This window comes from Malus sylvestris, chromosome 3 (genome assembly GCF_916048215.2).
Source record: "Malus sylvestris chromosome 3, drMalSylv7.2, whole genome shotgun sequence".
Lineage (NCBI taxonomy): Eukaryota > Viridiplantae > Streptophyta > Magnoliopsida > Rosales > Rosaceae > Malus > Malus sylvestris.
In genome coordinates, this window is record NC_062262.1 from 13,861,299 (window position 1) to 13,878,611 (window position 17,313).

The window sequence follows — 17,313 nt, forward strand, 5'->3', positions numbered from 1 at the left end:
AACATTTAAACACATGTACACTTGAACATAAAAAAAGAAAAGAAAAAGGAACGGTTTGGTCAGCAACATATTCATAGGGATTTTTATCTAAAAGTGTCTATAAGATTAACATAACTACTTATTTTGATCCTTGAAATTTAACATCGATAAAAATGGTTCCTGAGTTTGTCCACCGTCAATCATTTTGATCATTCCGTAAAAAATCTTCATTAAATAAAAATAAATTGACAAAAATACTCTTAAATATAAAAATAGTAATACAAATGTGCCGACAAATGAAGCTGATTATATTATATTTTCTGAAATATAATATTATTCTAATGATGCAGGAATTGAATGGGAATTTCAAAAGTCAGTTTTTCATTGTTAATCTTCATTTAACAAACTAAATGGACTTTTACCAACTTCCAAGAAGCAACAAATGCATCAAGTATTTAAGGTATCTACGGAGACCAAATTTGTAAATTAGATTTGCAAATTAAATGATATGTCACCAATAAAAATTAAGTACGTTAATCAACGCTTAGGTATTAATCGAATCATCAACTTTTATGTCATTTAGTTTACAAAATTTAGTCTACAAATTTAGTCTCCCTAACATTACCCTTAATTAGATGCATGCAATATCTTTGACTTAATTGGCAGATGCAGATACAGTGCATTATTATTTCAATCATATTAAAAATAACATAGACTAACTTGGAAGCCTAAGTTTTCTCATGGCTTTATATATATAATTAAGTAGTAGATGAGATGTCATATTAAATTTGGTTGATAAATTAATTGCCCAAATATTCAACTATCCCACTGGTTGTGACTTGTGATTGTGAAAAGACTTGGAGAGAAAGAAGATCGACAGGGGAACTCGCTCTTATAGTTATTGTCATGCGTGGGAGAGGTTTGCTGTGTCGTAAGGCTTCGGTGTCACTGAGAATATTTCGTGTAGATGTAATTTTGTCATGTGATTTAGTCACACAATGAGTGACATCGAAGATATATTCTTATATAATTGTCTTGACTTACAATGTGCTTTGAGCACATAATAAATGAGGCACTCACATATTCACATGATGATATTGCGGTCTAGATCAAACAATAGGTGTTTTCCAATTTGTTGTTCAAGTTAATTGAGTGGAGCCATTTCCTCCGAGTGTGGATTAGTTAATTTCTATGAGAAGTTTTGGTTTGATCATTCAAGTAGTTGACTTTCATAGCCCAATGGTAGTGAAATTTAAGATTTGATTACTTAAAAAAAATTCTTTACCCACCTTCTCACTAATTTAAAGTTAGTTTTCCTCTATGAGTCTATGACAATGAGCAATTTGCTCCCCTTGATTCCCAAAACACTAATAAAACACACATATATATATATATATATGTATATGTATGTGTATATGTCACTTCATGATTCTTACAAAAATTGTTAACATTACTTGTTAATTGAAAATGGATTTCATTTGGTAAAAACTCAGCTTCAAGTTATGTAATTTGCCTCCTGTCAGCAATCATAACAACCAATATCATAGTGGGTAGTTGATACACATATTTACTAAATCCTAAATCGTATGAAAGTAGTGGATTGTCTTAATGGTTAGGATTTTTTTTAACTCATTGTATCTCATGTTTAAATACTCTCTTATTTTAATGTAAATTAATGTTAAATATCGCTTGTAATAACAACAAAAATTCTAAACACATTCACGACAAGAAATTCTTTCTAACTTTAGAGAATTTTTCTTGAATTAAAAAAAATGAAAAAGGTATTTTCAAACTTATGTCATGAATGTGAATTGTAAATGAAGCACATCCAATCCTCATGTATGATGGATAAACAAAAAGGTATAACTAAAATAAGTTCCAAAGCTTGGTGTTTGTCGATGAACCTGAAAACATGATTAATTAGCACTCTTAAAAATCATTAGAGATGAAATTCAAGAAACTAATGTTCATTAGCGCGCGGTTGATCTCTATCTTGTCGGTGTACAGCTATCTGTCTCTGTCTTATGTCCATTTCTCAACACACATGCCTGCTTGCACGCACACTCCACAATGTTATATTAAGAGAGGCAGAAAGCTTCTGATTTGATTATTAAGATAAAAAATTATTGACTGCTCATCATCAAAAACCCACGGAACACCACACTATTGATTGGGATCAGTAGAATTTTTATGCACTTAAACAAAGGGGCAAACCCTAACCAATTTCTTTATTTGTTTATTATTATTTTTTAATATAAGAGGTATCTCAATACATATTGATAGCAGTCTAATTTGTTTTTCCATACAATTCTAGTTTCTTATGAGGCGATAGCGTACTTTTGATTCAGAGTCAAACAACACATCAAAGCAAAACCGGTGACCTAAAAAAATATGTCCGTACGAGTTCAAATTCAAATCAGAGATTCCAAATTTTTGCTCGCTTTCTACTAGACTTAACCCGTTGGGGTTTCTTTGTTGTTTCATTAATTTCTCTTTCATTCCTCAATACCAAGTTACCAACCTAGGCCTGCACTTCCCTATAATATTGACACTATTTCACGTATTTCAGTTGAATGCACAATTGCAAATTGCAACGTGCATGACATAAGTAGCCTTCCAATTTCGAAACAATTGCCAAACTAGTATAATTTTATGTAGACCCTCCTCAGAAAGAAGGGCCAAAAGTCCATGACCTCTTCCAATATAAAAAATTGACTAAATCTTCCCTTGAACAAAACAAGTGGTCCACATTCAAAACTCTGCAGATTTGGCAAATTTCATGAGAAAATATTCCGCTCTATAGGATGCTTTTCCTGAGAACTGTTTTCATCGTTGCTCACACGTTGCGGCCACTGATTTAGGTGTTCATGTTTGGAATTTTGGGGCCTTCGTGTATGGGAGAATATAAGATGAGATTTGAAATTTTGGAGCCTTCGTAGCCCTGGTGTACTTAGGAGTACTTATTCTTCCACCAATGTTCTTAGAGTATCTCCAATGGAGATATCAAAAAATAAATATCAAATGTTAATTTGATAAAGTTGATGTGTTAATGTCAATTTTTTTCTTTTTCCAACTCATATGTTTTTTTTGTTATAAATGATATTTATAGGACTCATTTTTAAAAAGAAATCAATTAAAATAAATTTTCAAGATCTACAATTGGTGCATTAATGAGACATACACAATAAAATAATTAAAAATTATTTAACATCACCTTTTCTCATATGTCAAATTTGACATATAAAAACTCATATGTCAATTAACATAGGATTGACGTATCGGTTGGAGCTTGCTCATACCTTCAAATATGATTACATGACATTCTACTTAAGATCTGACATCTCATTTGGAGATGGTTTTAGGTATGTAATATCTAGATAGCTCCATTAGACACATAAAATTAATAAACTTGCTAACACATCTCTAAATATAAATCGATTTTATATACATGGTAGAGTCGCTTCTATTAGAGATTGTGCTAGCATGTGCGTTATATTGTGTCTCTAAATAGAATTAGTGTACAATACCCTTTAAAAAAAGAGTACCAATACCCTTTATTCTGAACAATAATTTTGTAATCCATACACGTTCATGCATATTTAATAGGCTATCTTAATAGTGTAACAGACATCCACAACATAAACATTGTTATCTAGTAACAATGTTATTAATTAGAACCTCATCACTACTCTGTAGTCTTGGACTGTAAGCTTTGATGATCATAGTGTAACCTCATATTTTTTGTGTATTTCATACGCTGAGTATTAAGGTCATTTTGTAACCAGTTAAACATGAAGGGAGCCAAAAAAATGAATAACGATGATTAACAATTCCATGATGTCCACTAATAATTTTTTAATACAAATGGTACCGATACCCTTTTTAAAAAAAGTCCGTACAATTTTCCTAGTAGTTTTGCTATTGCTATTGCTATATCAATAAAATGAATGGTTTATCATGAATGTGTTATTTGGTACTTATATTGTTAATTTGTTCCATATATTTGGGTTACTAAACGATATATGATTCAAATGATTTTGTGAAGATATGATCTTCAAATGATTCATAAGAAATTGAATATATTGTTCCAATTACGAAAATTGTTTAATGAAGATACGTTATCTGCAAAGAGTGAAGAAGAGATGAATACAAGTATTTTCCTTCCAATTGTTGTTTCTAATGTAAACTCAATGCAGTAAACTCTAAACCTAAAGCCGACAAAGTCACAAATCACACTATCATCACAGAAAATAGGAGCACACGAACTATTTGAGATTAAATATTGCCATATTTAGTTCTTTCCTATTAAAGTCTCAAAAGTTTTCTTGTTGTGTGAAAGACCACTTTCTTTTTGTAGTTAGGCTTTATATTTGTCTGTTAAGCTTTTATAGGGTTTATCCTTCCCAGCCGAAAGGTTAGGCTGCTTAGGGGAAGCATTTTTAAGAAAATATGTGTACAATTCTGGTCAAAACTCTCTTTTCTGATACACTTTCGACCAGTACTTCATAACATTAGGTATATAACGGCTGCAAGTTTCATAACATTAGGTATATGACGGCTGCCTTTTCAATGTGCACGTCATTATCTTAATTATTCGTTTTCGATTATTTTTGATATTTCTCTGTAAAGGGTTCGGAAGAAGTCTGCAATTCCAGGTAATCTTCTGGTAAACTAATTAAGCAAAGTGAAGTTGTTAACTTGGCAATACATAGATTATTAGTTAATGAATGACAGATCAAATCTATGTATATATTAGTCTATGAAACTTGGGGTGTCATACACTTTTGAAAAGATAATCTTCAGTATTGACAATGCAACTGCCTAAACAATTTGGTTGGCAGGATTTAATTTCCTCCATATTTACAATTGGTGAGAATGAATCTCATATTGATGGAATGATGAATTTTGAATGGACTTATAAGGAGTTGAGTTACTCCCCATATTGACAATTGATTTTATCGTGGAACCTCAACTTCTTTCATAGTATATGAGCAGGTTATATTACGCGTGAAGTCCAATAGCCATATGTTTTATAGGTCACAGGATTTGTGTTGTCCATGTGTTTGACTTAAAAATTCGTTACAAGTGAGAGAATGTGTTTAGAATGAATGAATGGCATTGTAGAAAGAGTAGTGATACACTTATTACCTATTTGTACCATCATTTGACAATCTCTCTAATAAAGGTAGAACTCACCAACACATGTGGGTCCTGTCTCTATAACAGAGATGGTAAAAATAACATTTTTGTTGTAGTTATATGACTCCTTAATTAATCTGATACAATGTTTACAATATATATATCTAGGTTTGACAAAATTACATTTCTATAATTATGAAGACGATTCCTAGAATAAGTAAATTTATTACCACCACCCCCCCCCCCCCAACAAAAAAAAAAAACCACACGAGGAAAGAACACCATGATGAGGCTGATGGAGAGCTTTAGTAAGCAGGTCAGCAACCGAACCCCAGAGACGAAGTTAGAGATCTGTATGGATGGAGGCATCTTCAAATAACAAAGTCACAAATTAAAAAGCTAAAGAATTTACTAAATAAAATACTTGTATATTAATCTATAAAATTTTATATACAACATATTACAATATCCCTCGATATGTTTTCATGTTTTGAAAGTGTCTCTCTCTATGAAAATACTTAGGTTATTATTCATCCATTGATCTCCAATCTGATTTCTCAATTGATTCTTTAGAAATTTCATGGCCGAAATGCTCTTTCAACATTGGCAATAGAAACTGGAAGAGTTAATGATAATGTCACAAGAACAAGTAAACTAGTGAAATATCTTGTTAATTTCACAAGCATGTACAGTTTTTTACCAAAAAAAACTGAGTGGAGGCATCCTCCCCCTGGGCCCAAGGTGTCTCGGTCGATGACCAAGTTCTTGTAGAAGATAACAAATCTATGTAGTTTCAGCACACACAAAGCAAGAGACTGGTACTCTAATTTAGCAGAATGAGAGACCATTAGTTGCTTTTTGGAGCACCACGAGATGGGATTGGTGCCAAGATAAATTAAGGGGTATTGCTATTAACATACTCCATTTTACCTTCCACACACTCTCGGTTAATTTCTATCATTTGATTATTTTCAATTCATTCAAGTTGATGATAAAAAATTGAAGGGGGTGTGGAAAATAAAAATGGTGTGGATATCATCACCTTCAATTAAGTAGCGAGTGTTGAAGCGGCTAGTGTTACCCGCCAAATCAACATCTGAACAGACAATTATGCAAAAGCAAGCTTAGGAGCCAAAGTTAGGCCAAAATCCAAAGTACCTTTGATATAACTTAAAATCCATTTGGCAGCTATCATACGAGTAACATGAGGAGAAATTAATTGAGCACAATGTTGACAATAACCAGTACGAAGTTGTTTACAGACAATATATCAAATTTCTATATTTAAGATCTGGGGACTATAGATCAGGAGTATGCCCTCACGCTTGTACTAACAAGACTCAAGAAGTTAAATATTCACATATATAATGCCTCGTTAATTTGCAGATATAGATTTTTTCTGCGGTATGATTAATTGTACTTTTTTACAATGCAAATTCAGTCGATATACATTTAACACATTTGGAAATAAAACTCAACCCCTTTCCTAGCTTTTCTTTTAAAAGAACCATTTTCTTAACTTAAACAATAACTATTATTAATATGAAGAATGATTAGATTTGATAGCCAGACAAGTTACAATATACAATCCCTCAAACTTATCTAACAAGGTAACAGTATTTCTCTATGATGTTTATGTGTGCAATTAACACGATAATATGATAACATAACAGCTGCATAGCTAATACCTGCATAATCAAAATCTAATAATCCTATAAGCCTTAATCTCAAAGTTTAAATAATAGCTGGTTCTTTTGCTCTAAAACCTTTAGTGCTAATTTAATAGATATCAGTATATCAACAAATTTTGGAGCCTATATAATAATCACAAGGGACACAGGAGGAGCTGCTCACGCACCCATAAATAGGGTTCATGTGATGGGTTCCCATTAATTTAATGTTTCTAATCCCACTTTCCAACCACCAACCACATGATATTTTTCATATATTAAAGGATGTAATGTAAATAAACCAAACTTGTTTTCAACCAAAAAAAAAAAAAAAAACCAAACTTGTATTAAAATAGTCACAGATGATTGCTCTTTCATTTCTCTTCTATCTAACAGTAACAGCTATAGTTTATGAGATTTGAATCTAAGGTATTTTCAGACAAAATCAAGATTGAGTAACGATAGACCAAATATACACTAAGATATGGAGAAAAAAAAAAATAGAGGAAACTTTATAGCTCATTGCATAAACACATTATGCCTTGCTTTTAATTATAGGTCATGTGTTGGGAGCAGGAGTTGGTGGTTCTACAGACTGAATTTATTTTTGGGTCTACATTCATTATCATAAGTTCATAATAATCCTACTGCATGCCCATGGCACCTTTAGTAAAATCAAAATAGCTAAATAAATAGACTCGGAGAAATAACATATTCCCTCCACATAATACATCTACCAAGGTATTGATCAATTCTTCTTCTTAAAATATAATTAAATAATTACATTAACTTCATCTAAATGATAAGAAGAAGATTCGAATTTAAATTTAGGCTGCATAGCACAATGCTACTGCCAATTTAGCTAAATCCAAGCCTGCTTTACTATAGGACTTTCTAGGGGTGGTTCAGTATGGGATCCCAAATCGAAAATGGGATTTCGAATTCCAAATCAAAAATTTTTGGGATGGGAATTTGAAGACCAATTCCAAACCAAAATTTCGGTATTCTCAATTTTCGAGATTTCTGAAATATTTTCGGTATTTCGGGATGGTTTGGTATTCCCAAATTTCATACAAATTGAAATAGCAACCATTCATACCAAGTTAAATTAACATGAAACCAAAATAAAATAAGTAACAAATCCAAAAGGTAAAAAATAAGTTACAAACCTAATATGTTCGAAAACTAACAATACAATTTTTTGATTTCCTGTTTAAAAAATAGACACATTTGTGGGAGGTTCGTACCGGCATATGTGGCAATAAAGGGCTATGGTTACTGCCTGTAGACCACACCAATTATATTGCTACAAGTAGTTAGCAACATTTCAAATGTATAATAATATACATATATATATATATATATGTAAATATATATATATATATATATATATATATATATATATATATATAACATTTATTTTCGGTTCGATATAGGATTACCGAAGAATTGAGTAGACAATACCAAATCTCATACCAAAATGTTGGGATTGGTTCAATATTTCATCTTGAAAATTTCAGGAATTTTGATTTGGAATTTTTTAAATTTGGGATCGGAATTCTTTTTGGTTTGGTTTGGAAATTTCGAAAAAATTTTCCAGCCCTAGGACTTTCTTGGTTATTTGTTTTGTGTCCAGTTTGTCCAATTTGATATTTTAATTTAGGATGAGTTTGTTTCAACTTATGCAAGAAGATATTTCTGGTGGAAATATTTATCTATCTATATATCTATGTACTATTCTAAAGAGAAGGCTCTTTGTCAGCTATTTTGACAATTTGTGCCTTGTACTCTCCGGGCTACTTCTTTTTTCTTCATTTTTTTTTATATATTTTTAACAAAAAGTAAGTAGTAAATTGTCTTAGTAGTTAACCTTTCTTTTCAATTAAGTGTGTTCTAGTTTCAAACCCTCCCTTTCTCTTTAGTGTAGAATATTACTTATAATTAACAAATAAAAAAAAATCCTCCAACAAAAATATTTCAAATTCATAGCATGTGCCATATTGCTAGTTATTAACAAAGAAAAGGTTATTTGGTTTTCATGAAATAATTTGTAAAAAGAGATATATGTGGACCTCTCATTAATGTTGCTACTAGCACTACAGTCTTGTGTAATAGTATTATTCTTTATTTGTAGATGAGAGTTCTTATTGATAGCATATAACGTGGTTTAGTGTAACCCTATCCCTAATATCCTTGGTCGGCGAGTAGAGTGAATGAGGTGGTGGTGTCGAACACGCTGCTGACTTCTATATATGAGTAATCACAACCGAGAAAGGAACTCGTCTCGCCTTTGGGTTTTAGAGCCTGAAGACAATACTGCTAGTCATTGCGAAGTTCAGGATCCCCTGCACCAAGTTTGGTTACCTTAATTATATTTGTGAAAATATAAGTGCACCGAATCGGTATCAAACTATAAGGACACAAATACTCGAAAGAGATAAGTGTCTTGATGGTGAATGTTGCTCAGCCGTCAAAATGCCGAACTTTGAAGTGTACTTGAGAATATCCAATTATGAAAATGCGTTGAACACTAAGTGACCTGGTAACACTTCACTTCACCGAGAGGCTAATGAGATGACCTCTTTCAACGAGAAGACCAAAGACTTCTTGCCAACAGAGACTTGGATAGATAGCCAAACGAACTTGAAGCAGTGTTGTTACTCCAAACTGAAGATGGTCTTTGGTCACCTAACTCTAAGGTTCTAGTTATGTTAATCCAAAGTGAAGATGTCGTTGGTTGCCAACACACAATTGTTAATCTAAACTGAAGGTGTGTTAACGAAGTTAGGGAATTTAGTGTTTTCTCAAAGGTTTGAGAGGATTTTGCATAGAACGAGAATTTGCACATGGCAATTTTGTGTGTTGAGTTGAAGGTCCTTTAAATGTTATAGAACCACTTCTATTTTATAAAGTTAAATCCTATGTTGATCACTCACGCCGAAGTAGAATCCTACCTAAACTGTAACTCCTTGGTGTCTCCTGATCCAATCTCTTATCAGATAATCCTAATCCATGCATAGCCTTCGGTCACTCCTACTAGAATTTGGATTTTGAACCCAATCCTTTTTTTTTTCTGCATTTGATTACCTCCCAATCTGATCAAACATGAACCTTGATTCTCGGAATATTACGAATCTTCTCAAAGCTCATCTTGATCCTTAACAATTTTACCTATATTAGGATTTGACCGAATCACTCTTAAACCTGACCCCTTAAGAGTCATTCTTTTCCTAGGACTCGGCCATAGCTCAATGGACTGGACTTGATCCAATTTAGAAGAATAAGAATTGGGCCGAGAATCTCCAACTCATATCAAGCTAGCAACCTTACTTGGCCCAGGCCCAATATTTTGGGCTCAAACACCTTGTATAAAAGAAATTATATCTCAAGGATAAACTCTGAAACGAATAGAAAAAGGTTTAAAGGATAAAAAATATTGATGTCTAGTTGTGTACATACCATATAATGATTTGGATAGCAATTGAAAAAGTAATTAACTTATAAAGGTTTTTTTTTTGGTCACAAATAGTCCCTGAAAATGACCCTCACTATCAAGATGGTCCCTGAAATTGAAAATCAATCTATGTAGTCCCTGAAAATAGGTGTCGCAAATCAATGTGGTCATTCCGTCACAATTATGTTAAAAATTCCATTAAGTGTTGATGTGGCACATAAATGGCCCTCGTAATTTATAGGTTTTTATAAAAAAAAATGGTCATTGAAATTGACTCACACCATCAAGATGGTCCATGAAATTGACCCACACCATCAAGATGGTCCCTAAAGTTAAAAATCGATGAATGGAGTCCTTGAAAATAGGTGTCATAAATCAATATGATCATTCTACCACAATTTTGTAAAAAAATTTGTTATGTGCTAATGTGGGTTTAATAATTAATTTAAAAAGTTGTCTAAATACCTTTTTGCACAATGAAATTTTTTTCTTATAGGAGGACCTGCTCCGAAGAGAGATCCCTTCTATAATTCTCAAAGGCACAAGGCTTAGCCAAGGCCTAAGAGGGGGTTTGGAAATAGTTTTCAACTAACAATAGACGCACCTCAGTTATAACCTCATTATCTCAAGGCAGACATCCTTATTCTTTGAGTCACTAGACCACCAGGGAAGCGCCAAACAAGCTCTCCAAGATTAAGGTTGTGAGGATGTTGATCGCCTAAATGTTAATGGTGATGTTCTAGAAGTCGTTGCCAATCAGCCAAGCCGTCAAGAAAGGTGATTTCAATCCAGGTTCAATTCGATGAAGGGTGTCGAAATGTGTAAAAATGGATGTATTGAGATTTTTTTTTTTGAGAATAGACAGCGAAGGAGGTAGAGGAATGTGGATTGATATCGAAGGTGATTGTAGGACTGGTCAGCCAAGCTGTCACCAAAGGTGATTTCAATCCAGGTTCAAATCGGTGAAGGGTATCGAAATGTGTAAAGATGGATGTATTGAGATTTTTTTTAGAGAATAGACAACGAAGGAGGCAGAGGAATGTGGATTGGTATTGAAGGTGATTGTAGGACTGGGTTTTTTGGTTCACAACTTTTTATTAACTATTAAATTATTAAAACAATTTGTAATTTTTTAAATTTAATTAGACTTGTGTGATCCATTTATGTGTCACATCAGCACATAACAGAATTTTTGATAGAATTGTGACGGAAGGACTACATTGATTTGGGATACTTACTTGCATGACTACATTGATCGATTTTCAATTTCAGGGACCACTTTGATGTCACAGGTCAATTTCAGGGATCATTTTGATGTCGCGGGTCAATTTCAAGGACCATTTGTGTGAAAAAAAAAGATTTATAAGATCTATTTATGTCCCACATCAGCACTTAACGGAGTTTTTAACATAATTGTGACGGAATGACCACATTAATTTGCAACACCTATTTTCAATGACTACATTGATTGATTTTCAATTTCAGGGACCATCTTGATGGTGAGGGTCAATTTCAGGTACCATTTGTGATAAAAAGCCATTTATAAATTAGAGAACGTGAAAATATAGTTGGCTATTGCTTGACTCCTAACATGCAAGTAGCGATTCCATTTTACATGATTACGTAACATCATATCACCATACAAATATCATAATTCAAACCATTTATATTCTCTCCCATTACATGAAGATCATATTTAGAAAATTTCATTTGATTTGAAGACTGTTTACTCATCCATTTCAATCAAACAAGCCATACGAATATCATAATTCAAACCGTTTATATTCCCTCTCATTATATGAAGATCATATTTAGAAAATTTCATTTGATTTTAAGACCGTTTACTCATCCATTTTAATTAAACAAGTTGACGGTTAAGCATGTGAATATTACTTGTATTTATAACTGTCGATTTGTTCAACGCATATGGATGACTAAATAGTCTTGTATTAAATACTTGAATAATAACATTTGTACTATGAAATAGTACTATGTGTAATCATGTAAAGCGAAATTGCTATTTACAAGATCCAATGTTAGGAGAGATCTTTTAATGTGTTTGGAACAAGGAGCGGTACGCCATATTATTACACAATAGGGAAATGTTTTTTTTTCAAGTGCCCCTCCACAAGTTAATAACATATGAATGTATATACCTAATATTCTTTTTTTTTTCAAGTGCCCCTCCACAAGTTAATAACGTATGAATGTATATACCTAGTATTCTAGACACATGTTAAGAGTCAAGCATTATCCATTATGATTAACCATCTTTTACCTTTTTCTCACATCTCTTTTTTTTTGGTGAAGAAAATGGTAGTAGTGGGCTACCAGTCCGAGCCGGTCGCTGTTTTTACGGAAAGCTCTCCCCAAGAGGTTTTTTTACAAGCGGATGATTTTTTCTCACATCTATTTTTCAATCACAAAACCCAATGGAAAGAATTAAAAGCAGCCATGATCCTGTCACAAATAGTGGTGGTACCAGACACTCCTTCGTTAGCCTTTCCTTTCATTTTTCTTTTGAATCTTTTATGTCTCGTTTGAACTGGCAAAGCAGATAAACAAGGCAAGCTTGAAGGTTTTCTGTCTTAACCCTCTACCTCTTTCCTTTCTCATAAGATGCAGTTTTTAAAAGGTACTAAATTCATTTCTCTTCCTTCCTTACCTTCCTCTCATTCTCAGCCTCTCAAGTTTTTCCCATTTGCAAAATTCGAACACGCAAACACAGTTCAAATAGCGAAACCAAACCAGACAGATCCATTTCTCCATACCCTTTAGATCCCCCCCCCCTCCCAACATCTCTCTCTCTCTCTCTCTCTCTCTCTCTCTCTCAAGTAGTGAATGCTGCAGGGTTTTATTTCTTGGCTTAGAAACTTAGAATTGTTGTTTACACAATGAGAGACAAAGTTGCTTGTTTCAATGAAAATGCAGTAAATGTGTCTCATCCTTCATGTTCTAGCTATGCAAACACTTCTTGTGTTTCTCCAAACTTAACTCCTTCAGTCCAAAATGCAGTCTCATGCTTCTACAAAATCACTCTCTCCTCCACTCAAAAGCAGCTTTTGGTCACAGTCTCCTGGTGCAAAAACCACTACGCACAAGGCTTGACCATTAAGCTTTCTGACGATCCCTCAGCAGCATCCTTCAAGTTGAACACGAATTCGGGTATCTTCAGAAAGAAGAAAGGCACCAAAGTCATCGAATCTGATAATTTGAAGACAGAAATCTTTTGGGATCTCTCTAGAGCAAAGTATGATGTTAGTGGTCCTGAACCTGTAGAGGGTTTTTACATTTTGGTCATGATTGATTCAGAAATAGGCCTAGTTCTTGGTGACATGGCGGGAGAAGCTGTAAGCAAGAAGTTCAAGACCAGCGGTGTTGCGAAAGCCTCTCTTGTTTCGAGGCAAGAGCATTGTTCCGGAAATGCTCTTTATTCCACCAGAGCTCAATTCAGTGACACAGGCATTGAACATGACATTTTGATAAAATATAGTGGGGAAAATGAAGGCTTAAAACATCCGGTTTTATCCGTTTGCATCGATAAAAAGACGGTCATTCGAGTGAAGAGGCTGAAGTGGAATTTTAGAGGGAATCAGACAATTTTTGTTGATGGGTTGCTTGTTGATCTGATGTGGGATGTTCATAACTGGTTCTTCAATCCTTCATCAAGGTATGCAGTGTTCATGTTCAGAACAAGACGTGGGACGGATAGCAGATTGTGGTTGGAAGAGAAGATGGTGCACACGGAGCACGACAAAGTTGAATTCTCCTTGTTGATGTATGCCTGTAAGATCTCATAAATCATAATATCAAATTTTGTCGTTAATTATTTTTCTTTTTTGTTTGTTAATCCTTGACATTTATGATTTATTACAACTATTCTTCTAATTTTCCTTTCAAGAGAGGAATAGATTAGTCATTCATTTTCATCATTTTTAAGAAAACAAAATAAATTAATGCTTAAGGTATGCGATTGTAGATAGATGAATTTGACAAGTTTATATGTATATATATCTCTCAATAATGCATGCAATTGAATCTTTGCAAACTAGAAAATGGTATGCGATTTTTCTTCAATACCTACAAGTATTAAGTGTCGTTGCATGATTGATCTAACAGTAATTGGTCATCAATTTTAAGTCATTAGATCACATTCAATGGTTAATTGTGCAATGACACTAAATGCTTGTTTGTACGGAAGAAAAATCGGTTGAAAGGTGGTAATAAGTTAATTAGTTATGATAAAGGGGTGACTGTATAAGGTTTGAATAAGTTAACAAAAGGGCAAAAGGAAAGATAGCAAGAGATATGACTGAAGATTTGCTGAAAGGCAAGTGGGAATTTTGAGAATCATGTATAATTGCTTTTAGGCTTGTAGGAATCAAATAAAGTTGGGAATTCTCCCACATAATAATTAGTCTCATTTGAGAAATACATCTTTCAAACAAGGGAAATAGATGATTGATTAGTATGTAGTTTATAATATGATTGTGCAAGTTTAATGCTTACTGTTATTGTTTATTTGGTAGCAAAACTAATGGAAATTTCACTTCTTTTTCCAGTTTTTTATGAAAACAAAGAAATTAACACTACTTGCTTCCTTTGTCTAGTATTTAAATTTTAATTTAATACATCATATTTTTCCACCTTGTTAGTACCTTGGCCTTGACTTGTCAGGAAAAATTGGACAGATCCAATTTAGTCCAAGAAGCCAACTCTATCAGGCTTGTCTTGAACGATATAGGTTGTGATTCTGAGGAAGTGAGTTAGGCTAACAGAACAGTTAACGGAAAATTGTTTTGTATTTGCTTTTTCAGCAATTAGCAACAACAATTCAACTGAATTACTTATTATAGAGATAGCAAAAGTCATTTGGGGCAAGTTGTTCATGGTTTTACCAAGAACAAACGCGAAAGAGAATTGTCCATGACCATTTGATGCAGTGACAATCAATCTTCTTCCTTGAATGATGTGAATTTCAAATATTTCAGACAATAATTGTTGAGGTATAAATATCAAAATAGAACAATTCAGCTTTGCTAAGAACAAATGCACAACAAGTATACCAAGTCAATTTTGAAATGGCTACCAAACTGAGGATACTGCCAAAACCAAATTATGGAAAGTATTTGGGTGGTGTCCTTTCATCTCAGACCCACTGTGAGTACAAATCCATGGTCCCCTTTTGTCTTTAAACCAATTGTTAGGGTCACAGTTTAATCTCTTAATATTGAACCTTTTAGTTTCAACTATCTGTATAATTCATCATAAGAAACCAAGTACAAGGGAGAAGCTCTTATAGAGAGCTTGAGAGTGACTTAAAGGCTAAAAAGACAAAACCTAATAATAGGCCATATAAAGAACCAAAAAGTATAAGCTAGCTAACATGCAGCAAATGTATAATTACAAGTTTCAAGGGAGACATAAGACCATGAATTAAGGAGCAAATTAAGGAACAAAGGAAAAGTGGCGCTAAATCACTTCCATCACGTCAAGTACATCACTTCCAATACTCCCCTTCAAGCTGGATCAAGAGGGTTAATTGATCTAAGCTTGCACAACAACCGTTGAAATTGGGTAGAGTCTAGAGCTTTCGTGAAGAGATCAGCAAGTTGATCATGGCTTCTAGTGTATACAATGTTGATGACATTGGATTGAACTTGTGATGTAATGACAATCAACTTCAATGTGCTTCGTCCTTTCATGAAATACTGGATTAGAAGCAATATGCATTGCGGCCTGGTTGTCACAAAACAATGACATTGGTTCCTTGCTGGTGAAGCCAAGATCAAATAGAAGACTCTTCAACCATATAAGTTCACAAGCTACTGCTGCCATGGCCCTATATTCAACTTCAGCACTGGATCTTGCAACCACGGTTTGTTTCTTACTCTTCCAGGTGACCAGATTACCTCCAACAAAAGTATAAAAACCTATGGTGGACTTTCGATCAAGGGCATTACCAGCCCAATCAGCATCAGTGTAGGCCATGGTGTGAGTGGACCCATTTTTCTTCATGAGTATGCCTCTACCAACTGAACCTTTGAGATATCTAAGTATTCTCTTGACAATCTCCCAATGAACCAATGTAGGAGAGTGCATAAACTGGCTGACAAGGCTCACTGAGTAAGCAATGTCAGGTCGAGTAATCGTGAGGTAAATAAGTTTTCCAACCATGCGCTGATAAAAACCAGGATTGGAGAGAGGCTCACCTTTGGCATCTAACTGAAGTTTGCTAACAAGGGGAGTGCGAGCAGGTTTGCACTCAAGCATGTGTGCTTCATCAAGAAGATCAACTACATACTTTCTTTGATTTAAGAATAAACCCTTGGAAGAAGTGGCCATCTCAATGCCAAGAAAGTATTTCAAGACTCCTAAGTCTTTAATGGCAAATTGTTGGTGTAGGGAGCACTTAAGAGCATTGATTTCATTCACATTGTCCCCCATAATTATAAGATCATCAACATATATAAGCACAACGAGCTTGCCTAGGACACCACTGCGAACAAATAAGGAGGAGTCATCATGACTTCTTTTGAACCCTGCAACTTCAAGAACTGAGCTCAGTTTGGAATACCAAGCTCGAGGGGATTGTTTGAGTCCATAAACAGCCTTATGGAGCTTGCAAACTTTGTTAGGTTCACTTTCTCGTAGGTGTCCAGGAGATAGCTTCATGTACACATCTTCTTGAAGATCACCATGGAGGAAAACATTTTTTTACATCCATTTGAAACAAGGGCCACTCGTGATTGACTGCCACTGATAGCAACACCCTCACTGTGTTCATTTTGACAACCGGGGCAAAAGTCTCCTTGTAATCAATACCGTAAGTTTGTGTGAAACCACAGGCTACCAATCGAGCCTTGTGTCTCTCAATGGTACCATTGGAATTGAATTTTATCTTGTATATCCATCTATTCCCTACAACCTTCTTGCCTTTGGAAAGATCAACCACACTCCAAGTTTGATTTTCATCCAATGCTTTGAGCTCTTCATGCATGGCTTTTTGCCACACAGGTGTACACATGACTTCTTGAAAACTTCTTTGCTCAAGATTGTTTGAAAATTGGT

General features: G+C 34.0%; 1 protein-coding gene across 1 annotated transcript; it reads left to right on the forward strand.

The window, feature by feature from the left end:
* Positions 1 to 12,571: 12,571 nt before the first annotated feature.
* LOC126614282 (uncharacterized) lies at positions 12,572 to 14,142 on the forward strand. The gene has a single exon (XM_050281864.1). The coding sequence runs from the start codon at positions 13,137 to 13,139 to the stop codon at positions 14,040 to 14,042; it is 906 nt and encodes a 301-aa protein (XP_050137821.1). The 5' UTR covers positions 12,572 to 13,136; the 3' UTR covers positions 14,043 to 14,142.
* The last annotated feature ends 3,171 nt before the right edge of the window (positions 14,143 to 17,313 follow it).